The sequence below is a fragment of the Myotis daubentonii genome, chromosome 6, assembly GCF_963259705.1.
Source record: "Myotis daubentonii chromosome 6, mMyoDau2.1, whole genome shotgun sequence".
NCBI lineage: Eukaryota > Metazoa > Chordata > Mammalia > Chiroptera > Vespertilionidae > Myotis > Myotis daubentonii.
Window position 1 is genome coordinate 11,300,411 of NC_081845.1, and position 22,971 is coordinate 11,323,381.

General features: G+C 41.9%; 2 protein-coding genes across 2 annotated transcripts in view; one reads left to right on the plus strand and one right to left on the minus strand.

Annotated features, from left to right (window-relative positions):
- Positions 1 to 834: 834 nt before the first annotated feature.
- The window catches only part of TRAPPC3L (trafficking protein particle complex subunit 3L), a gene marked incomplete at its 5' end in the record, with an annotated part of 53,550 nt that continues 31,413 nt past the window's right edge, over positions 835 to 22,971 (minus strand). Inside the window, 2 exons of the mRNA XM_059699742.1 lie at positions 835 to 2,225; positions 6,153 to 6,338. Coding sequence (XP_059555725.1) covers positions 2,106 to 2,225; positions 6,153 to 6,338 — 306 coding nt within the window. The remainder of the gene's footprint in view (positions 2,226 to 6,152; positions 6,339 to 22,971) is intronic.
- On the plus strand, positions 8,465 to 15,664 carry CALHM5 (calcium homeostasis modulator family member 5). Its single transcript, XM_059700119.1, has 2 exons — positions 8,465 to 9,084; positions 13,024 to 15,664. The coding sequence occupies exons 1-2, from the start codon at positions 8,545 to 8,547 to the stop codon at positions 13,411 to 13,413; spliced, it is 930 nt and encodes a 309-aa protein (XP_059556102.1). The 5' UTR covers positions 8,465 to 8,544; the 3' UTR covers positions 13,414 to 15,664.

The window sequence follows — 22,971 nt, forward strand, 5'->3', positions numbered from 1 at the left end:
TCCACCCCTACTTCCTGCTATCACTGGCCAGGGCAGCAAAGGCTCCTGATTCTCCAATCATGGCTGGGGGGCAGGGCAAAGGCGGCCCCAGGGCTGCCTTTTCCCTACCCCCCAGCTCTTAGCTCCCCCCTGGGTTTCCGATCACTGTCAGTGGCAGGGGGCTTCTTCCTGCTTTCCCTTTCACCTCCCTGCATTGTGCCTACATATGCAAATTAACCGCCATCTTGTTGGCAGTTAACTGCCAATCTTAGTTGGCAGTTAATTTGCATATAGCCCTGATTAGCCAATGAAAAGGGTATCGTCGTACGCCAATTACCATTTTTCTCTTTTATTAGTGTAGATAGTCCATTCCGATTGCTGAAGAGATCCAGGCTCCTGATAACTGATAGATGAGCCGGAGGGATTTGAGAAGACAGTAAGTTATGAACCAAGCCGATATATGAGAAAGAAGCTGCTGAGGGAAGAATTTCTGATTCCTGGAAACTTTGATAGACAGGCCTCCTCAGTGAACAGCTTGGCAACTATCTGGTGATGTCACTTGAAAGAACTAAACTGTCTCTCTGCCCCAAACCGTCCTTTCCCTTTGCCTTTTCCAAGATAGCAAAAATCTCTGCATGGATCAAGGTTCCCGATTCTACTCCTGGTCTTCTGTGGAGCTGGTTTGAAGGTCCTTCCATTGATGGGACAGCTGCCCCAGTGACCCTATTTGACCCTTAATACCTATCTCATTGTTCTTTGGAAGAGACAGCCGGGTAGGTGAGGAACAATTTCCCCATAGTCTTCTTTTTTAAAAAAAAATATGTATTTATTAAATGGATTGGGGTGACATTGGTCAACATGAACCCCACAGTCTTCTAAAATCCAAAAAAGTGGAATTTCAGTGGTTATTGATGTCATTTATTCATTAATATATTTTAGATATTTATCATATCCTAGCCTCTCATTTTACAGAGAGAGAGAGAGAGAGAGAGAGAGAGAGAGAGAGAGAGAGAGAGAGATTATACACATTACCGAAAATGAGCCACTAGTCAGCATTAGCTGAAGCCACTAGAAAGAGAACTAGCCCTTCTCTCCAGCCCCCTGAGTTCCAGGTGAGGTCTATCAGTTCTATATCACTTACAGCAGTTTTAACTGATGGTGCCACACTAGCTGTAACTTTTACTTTTAATTTGACTTCTCTGCAGAATCCAGTAGATTCTGGACTGCCTTATAGGTCGCCCTTCCATGCTGAGGTCTGGTGAAGATTATTGCTTATTTAATCCAGTACATTTTGAATTTTAAATATGTACTGGTCACAGATAAAATATACTTCATCAGGTTTTTAGAGGATAAAAATGATAGTAAAGATTCTAACTGAATGAGCTTTGAAAGTATTCTCAAAGAACATTATTTACCTCTCATTTTAGTGATTTCCTGGCCTTGCCACCAGTAATATTTCACAAGAAATGGAAAGAATTTGGTAAATGCCAGCTACCTAAAAATTAAATATATTAAGTGAATTATAATTAACTGCTATTTTTAAGTGTTTCAGAATTAGCATTCAAATAAATAGGTTTGCTTTGTTGGTTACAAATTAAGAGTAGTTTCAGGAAGCTTAAGCTATAAACCAAGCCCATATATGAGAAAATCACATCCATCATTTTTCAAAAATATGAAAGATTGCTACAAATAGAACTGTTTCTATAGAGAATACAATGTACAGTATCCAGAAACTATATAGAGTGGACTCTATGTTTTATCATTTCATTCATTTTTTTCCAATGAGAAGCGATAAATATACCAGCTGTATAGGTATTTTTTTTTTCTGTTACCATAAATAATGAAACGAATAGACTGGACTGAGTAATATGTGCAATTCAGGCTTGCTGTCTTATCAGGAGCTATTTGTATATGAAACTTTGACATGAGACTGAAAACGTGTGGTTTAAAAGCGAAGAAAACAACAGCAGCTTTATATCCTAGTGTACTGCACTTCAAATCTCGGGCTAATTTATAATGCTCTTAAAGCCCATTCTATTAAGCAGTTCAAAATTCCAATGGCTGTCTGTGTTTAGCTGATATTAGCTCCTCCACTAATCAGCCTATGACATTTTGCATGCTATTCTTCATTTTTTCCGTCTGTATTTTTTCTCATCTAGCTTTTTCAGGAATGTTATTCCTATTTCTGTCACACTGTCGCCTTTCAGTCTGTCTTGCAAGAATGTAACATCAGCAGCCAAATGAACCTAGGAAAGAAAAGAAAAAAGGCTTTCGTCATTTACGTGTTTTTTTTTTAAATGTTTAATAATTGAGTTATAATTTATTTATTTAATATATTTTATTGATTTTTTTTTTTTTACAGAGAGGAAGGGAGAGGGATAGAGAGTTAGAAACATCGATTAGAGAGAAACATCGATCAACTGCCTCCTGCACACCCCCTACTGGGGATGTGCCCGCAACCAAGGTACATGCCCTTGACCAGAGTTGAACCTGGGACACTTCGGTCCTCAGGCCGACACTCCATCCCCTGAGCCAAACCCATCAGAGCTCATTTACGTTATTTTAAGAAACAACAACTTCACTACATTTTTCTGTCTCTTTTTTTCAGCTTTATTTACCCCATAAGAGCTGACTTTGCTTTTGGAAAGACAAAAAGGCGCTACCTCTGTGGATGAAGGGCCCTTTGCTGTGTGTCTTTCAAAAATGGTCTGGCTGTGTGTGAGCTCTGTGTTATGCATCTGCAAAGAGATGGGCGGTCCAGGCCAGGCCAAACCTGGGTGATTCTGTGGCAAGCCCAGAGATGGGGACCCTTGCCAAGTTTTGTTCACAGGGCTGAATGATGAATCCATCTCAAAAAGAACACCGATTCTCAGCTCAAGGATAGCCTTGACCCAATGTACCTCACAAGCAGAACTTCCAAGGATAAATGAATTCATAAACGATTCCTCTCCAACTGACTTGCCATATATCATTCTGTCCTAGCTAAATAGCATAATCATAACATAATAAGTATTGTCCTAACAATACTTAGGACTCACTTATGGCTTTGAGAGGTTTAAAAAAAGTATAGACTAAATAAATCATGACTATAAAATTAAAGATTGAAATTACAGACATGAATATTTGATGCCAAGGCCTTCTTTTCCTCTGTAAGGCATAGCTCATTTCCCAGACATTGATGTGCGCTCCAAGGGCTGACTTCTCTATTCATTAAAATATATTCACATAAGAGCAGCATGGTATTGTTGACCTACCCTCAATAAAATACCATTCAGCTATTTTAAGTTATTGGGGTAAAGAAAATAAATAAGTGAAAGTACCTAATAAAAGCAAATAAGTGGAAAAGCCTGAGCCTAGTAATGAATTAATCAAAATTAATTAATTATAATCTTACCAGACTCATTTCCCTCTCTCACTAAGAATTCCTTAGCCAACCAGCCTGGATTTGTTAAACCATAGACCTTGGTAGGCCAAGTTCTTGGACCCATACAATGCACAAAAACTATGCCTCTGTGATGCCCAGCACCCAATAGAAGGATATAGACTGCACTTGGAAATATAGAAGATAAATTCACCCGCATTTTTTTCCATATAAGATCTTTTTCTGACTTTGTAAAAATTTGACAGAAAATTAAATAAAATAACAGGGAGACTACACTGATGCTATTTGAATATTTGGGGCCACATGTTGTCTGATGCCTATGTGTCTATCATTCAGCATATATAGTCAACCATTATCCATGAAAGATGGAGACTTCTCTATCTTGCTTTTGACTCGGTTTTATGGTTCAACCCATTAACTCCCAGAATTCTTTCTTTCCCCTTTCTTGATTTCATGGCCATTGATTGTAGGGTAAGCTTTAAAAAATGGTAGGTAGGCCTGTGGAAGATCTGGGTGACTGATAAATTATTTCTGTTGTTTTACTCTTTTGGACTGCCTGCTATTATGTCCTTCCCCTAATTATCACAAATAATTGAAAATTATATTCATGCTTCATTATTGGGTAGGTCAACACATATCTAGACCTGGGCCACTATCTGGTCTCACTATTCTAAATAGCTAAGCTTCTGGAAAAAGGAGACAGTTGTTTACTACCTCTGCCTAAGCTCCCGTGGCTCATCAGTCTTGGACAGAGTGTCTTCTTCTCCCTTCACTTTCCCAAAACAGCTTTTACCAAGTCCTTCCTGACCTTTTGGTCCCTAAATGTTGTGAATATTTTTCAGGTCTTGTTTTTCTTAGCCTCTGCTGCACTGGGTCTTGCTAATCACTTCCTTTTCTCGAAATACTCCCCTCTCTTGTTTCTTCGACTCCATTCTTTCCTGGTATTTTTCTAAGCTCTGGTTGCTCCTTCTCGGTATCCTTTGCAAACTTTGTATTCTCTTGTCTAGCTTACTCACTATGTTTTGTCGCCTCCTAGGGTTCCAACTGTGGCTCTCTTTCTCTCTCTCTCTCTCTCTCTCTCTCTCTCTCTCTCTCTCTCTCTCTCTCTTTTTAACACTCTATCTACACACTCTTTGAGAGTTCCAGTGCTTCTTCAGTCCACATCTCTGTGACTTGCAGGCATGTGTTAACAGCTGCTGAGCGATATCATCACTGGTGTGTATAGACACCTCAATCCCAGCAGCTGCCCAATTAAACTCCTCATTTTGTCTCTCCCATCCCCAAATGAACATCTCCTGGTTTTTCTCTCTTGATTAATAGTACAACCATCGCTATAGGTTGCTCAGAAACCTGAAAATAGCCCTAGCTGGATTGGCTCAGTGGATAGAGCCTCGGCCTACAGACTGAAGGGTCCGGGGTTTTTGATTCCAGTCAAGGGCACATGTCTGGATGTGCCCAGGTTTCTGACTCCATCCCCAGTGGGGGATGTGCAGGAGGCAGCCAATCAATGATTCTCTCTCATCATTGATGATTCTATCTCTCTCTCCCTCTCCCTTCCTCTCTGAAATCAATAAAAATATATTATAAATTAAAAAAGAAACTAAAAATATTCCCGGAGTCTTTTCTCAACCTTGTCCCTTTAGTCAACTTATTGCCTAATCTTAAACCTGTTCTACCTTCTTAGTGTTGTTGGCATCACCCTTCTCTCCACTCCTCCTGTCAGGGCTTTCTCTGGTTTTTCTCAAGGTTCCCACCATCAACTTCCTAACTGCCCTCCTCCTCCCTCCAGCATTGTCCCCTCCTGTGTACACTTTCACTTTGTGGACAAAGGAATGAAATTCCTAAAATACAAATTTGAAAATATCATCCCCCTGTTTATAAACCTACAGCGGGTCTCTGCTCTTTTCAGTACAAAAATCAAATTCCCAACTTGTCCTATAAATGCCTTTAAAAAAAAAAATCAGGCCTCTGTAAAGAGTTTAAATCTCCTTCCTCATAACAATTCCTCTCTCAACCTATATGTCATTCATGGGAAACGAATTCAAGTTCCTCGTTCCTTGACGGAAACATCTTTTTGTGCCTTTGGACAAGCTGCTCCTTTCCCCCTGCTCCCCAAGGTTCTCACCTCACCAAACTCCCATTTATCCTTCAAATGCCAGATCACAGTTTTTCTAGGAAGTCGTCCCTGACCTTCCATCCACCCCCACCCAGGTCCTCCCATAGCCCTTAGTCACACTTAACATATCTGCTTTCTCTACAGGACAGAAGATTCTTGAAGGACAGCAACTGTGTCTTGTTCCTCTTTGTAAGTTCAGTGACTGACTCTTAGCAGATGCTAATCATTGTCTTAGTTAAATTTATGGATAATTCAGGTGTGGAAACCAGCCTCCAGAATAGCCTGCAATGATCCCTGGCCTCCTGTTAGTCACGCCCTCACGTAGTCCCCTCCCACTTTGCACCAGGGTTGGCAGCACCTCTTGTGATGAGATCTCCAGAGAGGCCTATTTGGCAAGGAACTTCATGAAGCCTCTAGCCAAGTTTTAGCAAGGCCATGCGTGGGCTTGGAAGTAGATTCTTTAGCTGAGACTGCAGCCCAACCAACAGCTTGATGGCATGTGTATTCAGCTGAGAAAAGCTCTGAGCCACACCACCTGCTAAGCTGGTCCCAGATTTCTGATCCTTGGAAACCGTGTAAGACAATAAACATTTGTTTTAGGTTGCTATTCTCTGGGGCAATTTGTTACACAGCACTAGATAACAAATGTACCCGCAAAATGAAGCAGGAGTTTACCATTTCCAGGGCACCTCTGATAATCCCACAGAGTAAGTTGCAGTAGCATAGAGACGACCGCCCGGCAGGGAGCTCTTCCACAAACTCCACCAGTGGATTCTTGTCCAGAATCAGGGAAAATTCATTTCTGCTTGAATTATTACAGGTCACACTTGGTGTAATTCCCAAGTACATCTTGAAAGCCACCTAACAAAGAGGGGGGGAAATTACGAAAACTTGATCTAGAACAAATGTCTATAAATAGGGCACCCAAATACCCTGTTCTAGGCAGTGCTATGTAAGGGAGAAGCGCATGGAGTTTGCAGTCAAGAAGTCTGGGCTCACACTTAGCTTTGGAGTGTACTGAACGTATGACCAATGCAAGTCTTAAATCCTTTTATTTTTATGAAACATCTTAAGGGACTAGATCTTAAAACAAAAATCTTTAAAAGTAAACATCCTTTAGGAAGGTGGGAAATTAAAATATGACTAATCATCAACATATTAGTATGATATTTGTCACACTGAGGCTAGTAAAAGATAAGATATTGAATCAGAAGGAACACATCTGCCCTAACAGGAATGCGATAGAGCGAAGGATGCTACAGGAAGGTTAGACTCAAGGGTATGTTTGGGGAAGTGGAGGAAGTCATATTGCTAAGGATGGCAAGTCTCTGACAAGGAACAAAGAGAAGTGGTGAGAGGCACATAAATGAGTCCTAAAGTAAGTTCTCAAAAAAGTCTCCTGTTTTACAGGACTTACATTTTTTTTATAACATGGAAATGGAGGAAACCTTGATGATTATTTCTGTTTCACTTCCATTTTCACAAATGACTAAACCAGAATCCAGAGACATAAACTGACATGGTCAAGGCTACACCATATCTTGGCTCCTAGTCCACAGCACTTTCTTTTCACAAAGCACACACACCTGGAACTTGAGGCTTATTAATGGGAATGTGTCAGCTTGATAGGTTGTTGTCCTTTAAGTGCCTTAATTAATTTAATTTTAAAATTAAGACCAGTGTAGGAGAGAAATTGATGTAATTTCTGTAAATTATTTCTAATTAGAAGTACTTCTAATTAAAGGTTTTTTCATTCATTCATTCATTCAGTCATTCATTCGTACTCAATGAGCACTGCCTGTCTAGTACAGTGCCTGGCACATAGTGGGAGTTCAATAACTATTTGAAAAAGGAATTATTGAATGAGCATCTAATCTGTTTGACACCATGTTTAGATCCAGAATACAAGTTAATAAAAAGGGCTACAGATATTAAACAAATAGCTGCAAGAGTATAATAAGTCCTGCAAGTACAATGTTATATATAGGGTAGGGCAAAAGTAGGCTTATAGTTGTGAGTATGTGAAACACAGACTTTACTCTTGTATTATTATTTATTAATTATTGTATTATTTTCTATATGAACAACTAAACCTACTTTTGCCCCACCTGTATTAAGAAGCAATCCTGGAAATAATCACAGAGGAAGGAACTTCTACCCTGTTCATGAATACTGAGTGAGAGTTTGTCAGCTGAACAAAGAGGGGATGGTGGGGGTGATATTCCAGGTAGAGGGAACGTATCCTGGGCATGAAACGCCATGATAAGACTCACGGGAGGCTGGCATTTATCAGCTTGTAGGCAGTGGGGAGGCTCAAAGTCATGACTAAGCTACGGCAGAATTCAGTTTCTGTTTTATAGGGATCTCCTTTGTGTCAGCATGGAGGGTGGATTCAGGACAGAGGGGATGCTGGGCATGAGGTCAAAGGCAGACATGCCAATCAAAAGATTACTATGATAGCCCAGGAAAGAAATGATGAGGACTTCTCATTTTGTCTTTCATTCAAAACTCAAAGGCTCACTAAAGTTTTCCTATGAATTCCAAGTAGCCCAAATCCTAAAATTTGCTGCACGTCTCTGCCACTAGCCAGCTTGAAAGAATATAAAGTGAATTTCCTGCTCTTAAGTAGCAAGAGAGAAAAAACCAGCACAAATGTCCAGACTTGGACATTGACTTGGCTCCCGACCAACTGGCTGAAACCCATTTCTGGCAATGCTTTGATTTCTCCGGTTGGAAAATTCCTAGACTATTATTTACATGAGTGAGAATTTCTTTCAGATTCTCAATGCATGGAAATAACATAAAAACGGAGGCTTTGCACTTTGAATTTAATTGCCAGTGTTTTGGCTCTAGTTTCACGGCCCAATACCCACCAGTAGGAGGCATTGTCTAAACACAGTTGGGAAATACTCATTCTTGGGGAATGACATTGTTTTCCTTATCTGGCCGAATTCGGTCTGGGAGGGAGGATGGCTGCTTGCAAGGAAGAGCTCCACCCTCAGCCACGGCCACAGCCGCTCTGCCAATAAATAAGGCAAAGCATCTCCCCGCTTTATTTACCTCCAAAATGGATGCTTTCAATGGGATTTTGAAGTTCATCCTGCACCAGAAGACGGTGATTGGCTACAGCTTCATGGCTCTGCTGACCCTGGGAAGCGAGCGGCTCTTTTCACTCGTGGCGTTCAAGTGCCCCTGCAGCACCGAGAATGTACTGTACGGGCTGGTTTTCCTTTTTGCTCCCGCCTGGGTTTTACTCATCCTGGGATTCTTCCTGAACAACAGGTCCTGGAGACTCTTCACAGGCTGCTGCGTGAACCCCAGGAAAATCTTCCCCCGGGGCCACGGCGGCCGCTTCTTCTATGTCCTGGGCCAGATCACTCTGAGTTCCTTGGTGGCTCCAATGATGTGGCTGTCGGTGGCTTTGCTCAATGGCACTTTCTATGAATGTGCCATGAGCGGGACAAAAAGTGCAAGACTCCTGGGATTGATTTGCAAGGACAAGCCCAAAGAGTGCTGGGAAGAGCTTCACAAAGTGTCATGTGGCAAAACCAGCATGACAGCCACGGACAGCGAGGAGCTGAAGCTGTCCCTGCAAGCTCAGTCTCAGGTAAAAAAAACAAACAAACAAAAAAAAAACTTGGCTTTCCCTCCCAGCTTGAGCTATTCTCTCAGTTCGCCTTCTAGTCAGGGCTGAGTCTGAATCCTGCCAGAACAGTTTGAGACAAAATGGAAATTGGAACAGGATGCCGTGTTAAGACCATCTCGGGAAAAGCTTTTTAGAAGTCGGAGGGGCTCAGTAAAACTGCTGATTGAATTGTCTCTTCCATTTCCGAACAGAACATATCCTCTGGGTTCTGTGTACGTAAATACTTAAGTACTTTAAAACTATCTCTCTGGGTTGACTTTATAAATAATGCACGATACTAACTCATAATTGAGTGTTAAGGCCAGAGCTGTAATTAGAAATTACTGCTGTCTATCAATTATTTATTTTCAAATTGGTTTCTCAGAAAAACACACACAACAAAACCCACACACATAGCGTTCATCTATTAAAATATAGCTGAACCAAATGAGTTAATAATACTTTGCAATGTTGCATGCAATATCGTTAAAATCAAGATCCCCTTGAATGATTTCTGGCAACTTCTATCTCTGTGTGTAAATAGTGTCAGGATTGAGAAGCATTTCCCAGATAACTAGGAATTGGCCGTCTTTAGCCTCTGGTGAAAAGCGGTCACATTCTCTAGGGAGGTGAGTCCTCCGCTCTTTGTGCTATACAGCTCAACAAGTCTCATACGACTTTAGAAGCTCACGACTCGGGGCATTGTTTTATGTACCAGAAGGAAATCACAGCTTTCCCTGACTGATGTGGGGAAGTAGCTTGTCATCCTTCCAGGTTCGTGAGCACAAATCCAGATGTGAAGCCTTGCCCTGCCTCAGGAAAGACTGCATTCCTGCTTGTGAGGAGAAGGAATTGCATTCCCCAAACCAACACAGGCAATAAGAGTGGATAAACGGATCCACAACTGGTCAGCAATGCCACTTGTTTTGGAATAAACTCGCTGAAAATAGTATAATTTTACTTTTCAACAAGGATTTACACATCAAGGCAAAGAGTGTTTTTGAAATCCTGCATTCCAAAGCTGGCTGGCAGTGTTGTCATATACTTTCCATAAACCGATAAGCCTAAAATCTTTTGTGTAATGCATAAAGTACATCTTAGATAAAAACATGCCAGGCTCCCAGATGTCTTTCTTCTTTTGTTGAAGGAAGGTATTAATTAGGAATGTTATGACACAATGAGTGATTTGTGATTTATGTCCCCAGGCACCAGGCTCCATTCAGTTAGTGCCAGATCCAAACACGTATCACCGTGTGAGCTTTTCTTCTCTAAACACAAGCACGAGGAAATCATGCACGTGCTGTCATAGCTGAACCTGGGCACACCGACCTGTTTTACTTTTCAGCAGAATGAAAAGGACCTGGGGCTGATTCCTGGGGGAGGACGCGTGAGGGATGTGAACAAGGCAAGCTGTGTCAATAGCAGGTGCTCACAGTAGCTCAGGTAGTCAGGAGAAACAAACAGTCCAGACTAATAGTTGGGCATGTGGGTGGGGGTGAAAAAAGTGTCCCATCCATAGGTGGGGCAGAGAAACAAGAAACCCAGCTGGGTGATGCTCTTTTCTTAAGGGAGGTAAAGTGTAGTAGTGGAAAGAACTTGACCTTGGAGTTGGCTAGCCTTGGATTTGAGTCCTGACCCTACCAGTCACCAGCTATGTGATCTAGAGCTAGTGATTTGACTTCTCTGAACCCCAGATTCCTCTAGTTGGGGAAATAATACTTGCCCTGCTGGAGGGTATAGAGATAATGGACATAAGGAGACATAAAGCTTCTGGCACATGATAACTGATGAGAAAACTCCCAAGGTTTGAGGGAGGAGACTCATGCAGAATGGTACACTATTGAAGGCTGGGGTGGGATCATGTACCATGTCTAGTTAGGCTGGGCACTATGAGTTGGGGAAGAACAAGAGAGCTCAGTACTCAGGTGAAAGCAAGGTGATGCTAGGGTCATTTCCAAGGAGGGAGGAGGAGGAGAGGGGGAGTTTGAAGCTGACAAAATGGTTTAAAACTCAAGCAGAATTGCCTCAGATATTGAGGTGAGATGGCCTACTGACCTGCAGGAGGTCTTGCTGTAGGGGATGAAGAAAAGAGGAAGTTCTGAGGTATGCAACCGCAAGTCAGGTGAATACGAGGACCTTCACAACATGGTAGTTGTGTCTAATTCATTAATCATGATAGAAAGATACCATGAGTTTAATCATGCATTTACATACACATACATTTGAAAAATAGCATCCTATATAATAAAAAGGTAATATGCAAATTGCCCTAACAGCGGAATGACTGGGAACAGCCAGTCGCTATGATGCCCACTGACCACCAGGGGGCAGACACTCAATGCAGGAGCTGCCCTCTGGTGGTCACTGCACTTCCACAGGGGAAGCTCCACTCAGCCACAAGCCAGGCTGATAACTGTGAGCCCAGTGGTGGTGGTGGGAGCCTCTCCCATCTCCTCCACAGTGCTAAGGATGTCCAACTGTGGCTTAGGCCCGCTTCCCGTAGGGAGCAGGCCTAAGCTGGCAGATGGACATCCCCCAAGGGCTCCTGGGCTACCAGAGAGATGTCTGACTGCCAGCTTAGGCCCGATCCCCTGGGAAGTGGGCCTGAGCTGGCAGGTGGACATCCCTGAAGGGGTCCTGAATTGCAAGAGGGCACAGGTTGGGCTGAGGGATCTCCCCCACCCTACCACCACCACCACTGAGTGCACGAATTTTCATGCACTGGGCCTCTAGTCATGTAATAATAGCTCACACTTACTGAATGTACATATATGTCTATATCATCTCATTTTAATCCCCAAAATTGCCCTCTGGGATGGGTAACCCCCATTTTACGGTTGAGAAAACTGAGGTGCAGAGAACAGTCAGTAAAGGGAAAGTTGAGATTTAAACCCAACTGATGCCAATCCAGAGTCAGCATTCATGTGGAGTCTGAGCCCTTCACAATGACTCCAAGGCCTGCGAGTGTGAGAACCACGGGTTTAAAGCACTAGAGTGTATCTGTAGTTCTGTTATGGTCTGAACAGGTTCACTTGCTGATTTTTGTCTCTATTTTCAAATAGGCCCATCTGCTGAGAAATACCAATGGTCATTTCATTGAAATGTCAAGAGAAAGTTTGAAAGAGTTCATTAGTTGTCCAAATATGAAATTAATTCCAATGACCAAAATATAATTAGAACAACAAAAAAGTTTAGAAGATAAGTTGAACTATTTGGACTTCTGTTTTTGATATTCAGGGGGAGGGGGAGAAAGCCCAGCTGAGCCAGTCCATAACCAGAGAGAACTTTGTTTTTTCTAATTATCAAAATTCAGAACCAATAGTCCTGAAGGTTTGGAATCACTGTAATTTTTTTTTCTCAGCTTTTATGCAGGCTTTCAATTCTTACAGTTTCAGTCTCCTTATTGTATTATGTCTGTTTTACTTTATCATGATAATGAGTGATGAAATTTCTCTCAGAAGGGGTTGTTGCTCCCTACAAACAAGAGAACTTGGGAAAAATTAGTCACTAGACACATATCTGCATTTATCAATGCCTGAAAACACATGGCTAAGGAACTGGTCATTTGCTCAAATGATCACATTTACACAGACACAGAAATGTTCCCTCTGAAAGATAATACTATTTGAGGGCTTGGTTTCCCTGATTCTTGGATAATCTATATTTTTTGCTTTTTTTCCCCCTATTTGCCTGCCTTCTGGTTATTTATTTGCATACCAGCAATGATGTAGAGGATGGAGAATAATTAGGTAAAGTAGAAATTTATTTTGACTGTTAGAAAAGTGTTGTTAAAAAAATAAGATGAAGGATTTCGGCTGAGATGTGGTTTTAATTTAGCCATTCACTTCCCAATGCGATCACCCCAGCTCCCTGAGAAGCGGCTTTGCTTTTACATGCCCTCAATATCTCTCTCTTTCTAAGATTCTAGGATGGTGCCTGATTTGTTCAGCATCTTTTTTCTCTCTGCTCACCACTTGTTATGCTCGCTGCCGATCTAAAGTTAGCTACCTTCAGCTGAATTTTTGGAAGACATATGCACAGAAGGAGAAGGAGCAGTTGGAGAATGCGTTCCTGGACTACGCCAGCAAGCTGAGTGAGAGAAATCTGAAAAGCTTTTTTGAAAACAAGAGGCCAGAGGTCTTCCCCATGCCTACTTTTGCTGCCTGGGAGGCTGCTTCAGAGCTGCATTCTTTCCACCAAAGCCAGCAACACTATAGCACCCTGCACAGGGTGGTGGAGGAGGGTCCAGAACTTAGCCCCGAGGAAGATGAGACCACAATGGTCCTTGTGGGTAGCGCCCACAGTGTGTAGTTCATCCACCATCGCTGACTCATGGTGTCCAGGGGTTCACTTCTTATAACATCTTGTCACTGCATCAGCCACAACCTGTGAATATCTGTGTTTTCTCACATTCCGTGTTTCTGTATAAGACAACAAGGCCAAGGGAAGCAGCTTTGCAGCTCCCAAGTGCAGATGGTGTTAGGATGTGCTCAAACTGATGCTGAGTGACTGGCCAAGGATGGCGAGAAAGGTGGTCTTGCTTTGGGTGGGGATCGGGTTCAGAATCTTCAAGTTTAAGATTTTGTGATTCAACAGCAAGACTCATGCAAGAGGGTCATGGCATCTGGGGAAGAAGTGGTGAGCTGTGAGTGAGACAGGTACTCTTAACGGACTACTGTACACAGTGGGATCTGCAGTGTAGTCAGCAAAATCCTCGTCCTATAAATCTACCCTAGTGCCCTTTAAGGATGTATAAAATTCTGCCATCTGAAATTCATTTCCTCAGAATCTGAAGACATCAGTTCTCAAAAGTAATACATTGACTGGATATAATGCCTAAAATTCTGACCTTCTCGCCTGTTTCCAGCATACAATAAAAGTAAGCCCTGCAAGCAGGGCTGTATTAGGGCTATTGTGGGCTCTAAGTACTTTTGCTTTCATGGACCACTTTCTACATTAAAAATACACACACACACACATACACACATATTCATGATTGTGTTGATAGAAAATATATAAATATTATGTATTAAAAAATTTTTCAACCCAAAAGTTTATTTTTTTTTCAGATTTTAAAAGAAATTCAAAACACTTGTGGGCCCCCTCAGGTATCATGGGCCCTAGGCACAGTGCCCACTGTGCTGAATGGGGCAGTGAGCCTTGACTGGAGGTCTGTGGGAACTGTCCAAAGCGTGAAGCCCAAAATGTATACTGAGCCAGAATGAGACTCTAGGAGAGGCCAAAGGGCATGCTGGGATGCTGAGGCTGGAGCTTGAGCACAGAGAGAAACCCTGGAGGAGGCCTACGTTACTGGTAAACAAGGCAATGCCAGTGGCTTGTTAAAAAATATGTATTTTTTATTGATTTCAGAGAGGAAAGGAAAGAGAGATAGAGATAGAAACATCAATGATGAGAGAGAATCATTGTTTGACTGCCACTTGCACACCTCACACATTGAATAATAATTCAATGTATTATTTTTGAGAATTGATGTCTTTAGATTCGGGAGATTGAGCCCACAACCCGGGGTTGTGCCCTGACAGGGAATTGAACCGTGACCTCCTGGTTCATAGGTCGACACTCTACCACTGAGCCATGCCAGCCAGGCCACGTGCCAGTGAAGTTATTCTTTTTGGAGCAGGATTTTGATCAAGAGCATTAGGTTAGTTTAATCTATTTTGTGGGTAGGGACATAGTTATTACACATATAAAATGTCATATTTGAATCTGGAAGGAAATGTGCTTTTAGGCAGCTTCAAATAATATTTTCAATGTTCAGCCGCTAGTTAAAATTGAGTTATGCAGAAAAAATACTTGTCTAGCTGTAAGAAAGACCATATTCTAAATTTTGCTCTTCCACTGAGGAGGAAAGGTAGAATTAATGTATATGACAATCTATTATGCTCTGGGTAGTTTACATATGACTTATATTTAAAACTCACAGGTATACTGGGAAGGAAGTATTACTATTTCTACTTTTATAAATAAAACTAAAGTTCAAAAAGGTTAAAGTTAAGTCATAGGTAAAAGATAAGAAACTAAATTTACACCTGAATTTATCTGACTCAACTTCTACCACATAAAATGTTGCAGGATATTGATATATTCTCAAATATTCAGTTAACCATAAAAAGCATGTTTCCATTTGTAATATCTTAATCAATAAAGGGGAAAAAATTAAGAAAAGAAAAAAATAGTACACACGTGCACACACACACACACACACACACACACAGCATGTTTCCTCACTGAAGCATCAATGAGCCTGGCCAGCGGCCTCAGTGGTTGAGCATGGACCTATGAACCAGGAGGTCACGGTTCAATTCTCTATCAGGGCACATGCTGGGTTGTGGGCTCGATCCCCAGTAGGGGGAGTGCAGGAGGGAGCTGATCAAGGATTCTCTCTCATCATTGATGTTTCTATCTCTCTCCCTCTCCCTCTCCCTTCCTCTCTGAAATCAATTAAAAATATATTTTTTAAGTAAGAAAAGTCTAAACTCAGGTGATACTGAGTAATTGTGCTTAAAAACAATACTTGACAATATACGCATCCTTTGGAAGAGTGCCTAACCCGTACAATCATTACTAACTGCATTGTGACAACATTTTATTCCAAGATTTAGCCTAAAGGAATGTACTTCTGCAATAATAATGGTAGCTGATGGAATCAACACAAGATTATTTCTCCTTGGGGTTTTGTTTATATCTGTGTCATGGGAGGAAAGGTGAGGGATAATAATAAGTGTCTTTAAAAAGCTTGCTTCCTTAGACAAGTAGCTAACTATGAGTGGATCTCAGTGATCCTGTATAGGAAGCCAAGCAGTTAAAGAAATATGCAGCTACAAATTAGTGTTGAATCAATGTCCATCTTCTTTGGAGTGAATGTCCTGGAAGACAGAGCTTCTCTCCCTACCTCCTACCCCAGAGAGAAGCTAGTTATCCCAACTACTGGTAGGGTGGGCTTTGCTTCAATCAAGACTACCCTATATAATAAAGAGGCAATAAGCAAATTGACCATCATGCCCTCACGAGATAGCTGCCTACAACCAGGCCAGCAGGGGGGTTAGTGAGGGACGACCAAACAACTAAACATGCAGGCTGCATGGGGTGACCAGCTGGCAGGGGGGTTAATGAGGGATGACCAAACGACTGCATAAGCAGGCTGCGTGGGGTGACCAGGCCAGCAGGGGGGGAAGTTGGGGGCAACCAGGTCAGCGGGGGGGGGGAGTAAGGGGTGACCAGGCCAGCAGAGGGGGGCAGTTGGGGGCCACCAGGCCAGCAGGGGGGGCAGTTATGGGCAACCAGGCAGGCAGGCAGGTGAGCAATTAGGAGCCAGCAGTCCAGGATTGTGAGAGGGATGTCTGACTGCCGGTTTAGGCCGGATCGGGCCTAAACCAGCAGTCAGACATCCCCCGAGGGGTCCCGGATTGGAGAGGGCTCAGGCTGGGCTGAGGGGACACCCCCCTACCCTCTGTGGATGAATTTCATGCACCGGGCCTCTAGTGCTTTATTATAGTTCTCTAGTTTTCCCTGCTGTTAAAAATGACATTTTATCTTATTTGAAACACTTGAAAGAGATAAAATGAGAGGCAACTCCAGGAGAATCGGGACAGAGGGTCTGGGGGAGTGGCAGCCCTCACATGCCACCTCACCTCTACTGTAGTCACTATGGAGTGCCAGGGAACACAGTTTGAAAACACTTGCTCTAAAACAGTGGATATCTATTAAGATCGCTTGGGGAGCATTTAAAAAGTTCTTATGGCCCAGCCAGTGTGGCCCAGTGGTTGAGTATCAACCTATGAACCAGGAGGTCACGGTTCAATTCCCAGTCAGGGCACATGCCCAGGTTGCAGGCTTGATTCCCAGTGTAGGGTGTGCAGGAGGCAGCTGGTCAATGATTCTCTCATCACTGATGTTTCTAGCTCTCTCTCCCTCTACCTTCCTCTCTACAACCAATAAAAAAAAATATTAAAAAATAAAAATTTCTTATGCTGGGCTTTATTCCCAGAGACCATGATTTAATTTTTTAAAAGTAGGATCTGGGCATGAGGATTTCCTCAGGAAACCTCCAGGTTATTGTATGGAGCAGAAAGACTGATAACCATTACCTTGGACAATGACGAAGAGGTCAGGCCAAGCCTGGACAAAAGCTTACATCTGACACAAACAAAGAATGACACCACGCAGGGCTGACCCAGAGTTTGGCTGGCCTTTCCAAGGTGCCTATGAACCCTTCGGCCCAGATTGATCTTGATTTTTTCCTTTGGGATTTTGTTTTCCAGAGTATTTCCTAAATAGTTTTCATCTCCTTGTAAGAAATTTTGTTGTTAAAAGGTTACATTAATGAAATGTTCCCAAAGCTACTGCTATTTTAAAGTTGTGAATGAAAAAGGAGCTATGTAATATAACTGACAAGCTGGGGGTAGGGGGTTGGGGGCAAATGACAGGCCTGACAAGCTCAGTGACCAAAAGTAACCACGCAGGATGGTCTGATCACAAATTCCTCACTGGGCAGGTCATAATAGGTAGTCACATCCCAGGCCTACAGCTTCCTTAGCAAAGGCCAATCTTGACCTTAAGTGAGCTCTGTCTATTGCAGTGATGGTGAGCCTATGACACGCGTTTCAGAGGTGACACGCGAACTCATTTTTTTGGTTGATTTTTCTTTGTTAAATGACATTTAAATATATAAAATAAATATCAAAAATATAAATCTTTGTTTTACTATGGTTGCAAATATCAAAAAATTTCTATATGTGACACAGCACCAGAGTTAAGTTAGGGTTTTTCAAAATGCTGACACGCCGAGCTCAAAAGGTTCACCACCACTGGTCTATTGTTCTCATGCATCTAGGTAGAGTAATATACCTTTGAAATTTCAGGGTGATTTTTTTCTTTTTGTGAATCCTCGCCTGAGGATATTTTCCCATTAATTTTAGATAGAGTAGAGGGGAGGGAGAGAGAGAAAGAAGGGGGGAGAGAGAGAGAGAGAGAGAGAGAGAGAGAGAGAGAGAGAGAGAGAGAAGAGAGGCACATGGATTGTACATGCCCTTGACCAGGAATAGAACCTACAACCGTTCAATGTGTGGGCTGACACCCTAATCACTTAGCACACCAGCCAGGGCCAGAGTAATTTTCTTTTCCTACCCCTCGAAGGTACAACCACAGGCACCAGAGCACCAGACCACAGAACTTCTCATTATTATCTTGTTCCCTGAATATCATCTGTATGTGCTGTAAATGTTAATTATTAACTACTGTGTACCCATCAATGTAAAAGAAGTATGTTTCTCCATTTTGCTTTTTATCCAGTCTCGGAGATTTTCCTGCTTTGCTTTCCTCCTGCCTCCTTATCTACCACCAATTAATTTCATGTAACCCTCCTTACGTCTCTTTCTTTGATTCTAATGTATAAAATAAGCTGCAAAACTGCCATTCTCCAGAGCATTTTCTCAGTCCATTGAGATTTTGCTTCTAGGTATATCCTCAAAATTTGGCTCCAATAACTCTTAAAAGACTTTGCTATAGGCTGGACTTCTTTTGTCAACAAATCCACACACTTAGATTTGTTTTGTAAGTCAGTCTCCCATGAGTTTCACCCAAACAAATTAAGCAATAAAAACAAAACCAAGAATCTGCAATGGGAAGTTGGGATAGACTGTATTTTTTAACCTTCTTTATTCACTTTTTTAAAAAAATTAAATTTATTCGGATAACATTGGTTAATAAATTACATAAATTTTAGACTAGATTTTCATGTGCTAAAATCTCTGAAAGATTGAAAACTTTTTCCTGGAATATAATAGTACCAGGAAGACAAGATGCCTCGTTAAAGTCAGATTTTCTCTAAGTCCCAGTCACAAGCAGAATTGGAAGATGGACGCTCCTAAGTAAGGGAAGATGAGTGATAGAATTTGCTGAGACTTGAACTTTCAGAGGTAATTCTCTGTGACTAGAGGAAAAACAATGTTACATACTTGTAATCATAATAAATGTTTCAGGGCGATTTTCCTGCAGGTGCCTTTTCTTCATCGAGGAACTCTGCCATAAGTAACTGATGTGATCTGTTGGGTTAGACCCAGTCAGTCTGCAAGACCCACAGACCCTGTGGCCCTGCGTACATGCTTCTCCACAAAGAAAACTTCCTACGTTCTTCTCCTTTCACCCCTCCCAGAGGTACAAGGAGGAATAGTTCAAGTACGTGGGTGCTTATAGACGGCAGTTCTTGCCTACTCAGGGGGGAGAATTAAGTCTAAATAATTGTGTTTGTTTAAACAAGTTTATTATTTTTAATCATCTATCTGGCATATTTTTGGCCCAAGGGGTAATAATTCTCGAAATATATTATGAATTGCTTTTGCTGTTAATACTCATTATTTTTTAAATATTGAGACTTTTGTAACTATAAAGGATTTTTCTTTCCTTCTAATTTTTCCACTCTCTTATCCCCAGCTTAAAAAAAAAAAAATGCCACTCAGTAGGAAACTGGCCTGACATTCAGCTAGCGGTGATGCCAGCTCCTCTGGAATGCTGTGTGGTGTTGTGCTGTGACTTCCATGGAATTCAATCCCTGCCTATCAAGGGCTCCCACTTATTTTAATATCATGTGTTGGAAAATGTGAAAAAGGTTCAATAGGCTCTTACCACTAAATTGTGAATTAGCCTTTGAAAATAGTAATTAATAGCAAAGAGAAATGCTCTATTTTAGGCTTAGTCTGATTGGCTTCCATTGTTCAGTTGAGAGATTAAAGGAAGGTGTTGAGAAGGAGGCACGGATGGCACTTTAACCCTGGCATCCACCCCTGCCTCCTCTGTGCTGAGAACTGCTCTTTTGTGACTTGGTCACCAGTTGCTGCTCTGTTGGTTGTGAACCTGCATTTCCGAGTGAGACACTTCGGATTAATGGCTGAGCCTTTCATTTGGCTTCTTCCCACCCTCTCAGCTCCCTGCAGGAGTCACATGGTTAGACATGCCTGACTCCCAAATCCAGCCTAGACTCTGAGGACTCGACTACTTTTGTGCCTCAATTTCCCACTTCCATATTTGGTTGGGGGTGGGAGGGACATACAATAATTCTCAAACATCTATTTAAAAATTATTCTCCTACAAAACAGTGGCAAGATACTAAATATTTTAGGAATGGGGGATCTTTGGAAGTAACAGAGTCACAGTGGTTGGCTGTCTGATGGAGATGACTCAGTGGGAGTGACCCTCACCCTCTCCCCACTCCCACTCCGCACTGTAGGGGTTTCCTGGCAGGGATCTTGGCAGAGCATTGAGTTGCCTACAGTGGAGTAGATGTGAGCCTTGCAAGTGCTGGGCAGTGACTTTAATCCTGCTGAAGAGAAGGTTGGACTTTCCCCATGGCGAGATGGAAGGAAGTGGGACCTTGGAAGGCAACCCCTTATCTTACAGCATCAATAGGCTTTCCAAGATACCTCATCCTCCCATGGGGCCTCCGGAAATTCATTTCCCCATGGCACCCCAGGAACTCCACTTCTACTGGTAAGGGGGGGGGGTGCACAGAGAGCGCCCCACCGGTAACAAAAGGACAGGAAAGAAAAAGCCTCCCATTTTGTGCATAGAATTATGTTGTCAACAGAATTCAAGTGTTGTGTGTTGTACTAGGTGCATTGCATTTAGGCTTCTACTTAGAATTGTGAAATATAGCGATATTGAGGGAAAATATTTCTTTTTAAAATGTACATTGTTTGGAAAATGGAAAAAAGCCAAATGTAATCAGAAAAAAAGGAGGGAAAATAAACTACAGAATCACAAGGAACAAAACTGTTTGTTTTATTTTTGAAGAGAAAGAAAAAGACCAAAGATATGCTGGTGTCTCTGACTTGAATGGCTTTTTTCAAGTTCCTTTCACCTGGGCAGGTTTCCTAGTCAGCTGGGAAAAGGTTTAGAAAAAGAGAAACAAAAGCAAAAGCTCCATCAGATTAGAGGAGCAGAGCAAATTTTTCTGGTTGGTTCCTTTATAAGAAACCCAAAGGAAAACCTAATGTTATCTATTGTAGTACATCGTTTTTCCTAGAATTTGGTTATCTCCCCTCTACCAAAGCATCTCTCTGTGAGTGTACTGTTCTGAGAAATGTCTGTCCCACTCTTGCTAATATTTTAAAATATTTACTTTCGCCCGAGCAGGTTTGGCTCAGTAGATAGAGTGTCAGCTTGAAGACTGAAGGGTCCCAGATTTGATTCTGGTCAAGGGCACATACCTCAGTTGCAGGCTCCTCCCTGGCCCAGGCCCTGTTCAGGGCTCCTGCAGGAGGCAACCAATTGATGTGTTTCTCTCACATTGATATTTCTCTCTGTCTTTCCCTCTCTCTTCCACTCTCTCTAAAAATCAATGGAAAAATATCCTCAGGTGAAGATTTTAAAAAATAAAATAATAAAATAAAATAAAATAAAATAAAATAAAATACATACTTTCTACTAACACCGTAGTTTCCCCTGCAATGCTTCCTAGGGGATACATAGTTTTGAAAGATTTCCTTACTTGATTATTATCTGCAAAATACCTAGCAAAGACAATTATTTTTATTTCAATACCTTATAGTTAGCATGTGAAATGGAGCCTGCTACACTAGTCTATGCAGGAATTCTAGCCTCTGGGGCAAAGGAAAACAAGCACTAGCATCAGTAAGATGAATAATGCGAGCAGAGGACTCATAAGTAAAGACTCATAAGTTGCCGTTACTAATTTTTCAGACAGAAAGAGCAAGGTTTGTAACAATTTCTTTGCCCTGTTTTAGAAAATCTCAGAATGTTTGTCATACCCAAACCTGCTTCCTGAGGGGTTTCCTGTGACGGTCATGTTCTCTGTCTCATTATCCTGATGTTCTAGCCACAATTAATAGACTAGAATGGGCATTTGAGAGGCCGGGCAACCAGCCCCATCGTTTGGTTACAGGCCTGGCAGTGGCCTAGCACGAAAACTCTGGGCAACAGAGGGCTACTGATTGACTGGACAGGTTGGGACTTTGAATATGAGACAGAGAGAGTCACGGTTTGGGTGACTGGACAAAAGACAAAAGATACGTGGAGAAAAGAAAGTAAGCGTTAGCCAAGCGGACACTGTGAGGCGGCCGAAGGACTGATGCCGAGGGAAGAAAGGGAAGCAGTGCGGTGAAGGGGGAGGGAAGGGTGGTGGAGAGCATCAATGGGGGGAAAGGGGACATCTGTAATACTTTCAAAAATAAAGATACATTTTTTAAAAGAAAAAGAATAGAAAGGGGAAGGGATCAAATGTATAAATTGCCAGTCATGAAAACAGTCACAGAGATGTGAAGTACAGCGTAAAGAATATGGTCAGTAATATTGTAATAACAGTGTGTGATATTACGGTGTCAGATGGTACTGGGCTTATTGGGGTGACCACTTTGTCAGGCATATAAATGTCTAATCACTGTGTTCTACACTGAAACTAGTGTCATATTATATGTCAACTATAATTGAAAAATAAAAAAAATTTATTTAAAGAAGATCTTAGTAATTAGTTGCAAGAGCAAAGTAAGCAGAGAATAGCTGAGTCACCAAAACTGCGGAGGAGTGAAGTAGGTGGGGAAGTGCAAATGCCTGCTCCTGAGATGACAAGGGAAATGGAAGGATTTTCTGATTTCTGTTCTCCCATGAAGCCTAGCTATGGTGTCCCAGGATATCCTTTCAATAAACCCCTGTGGCCTGATGTGACTCCAACCTAAAGGGGTCTAGCTAACACAATTTGGCTCCATGATGAATTTTAGGCTACATTTCAAATATTTCCTGTAATAAATGGAAATGATTAATTTATGTCTAATTTGCTTTTCTTAATAAAACTGTTACTATACATGTGTTTGAAACCATCGAATATATTTTTGTGTA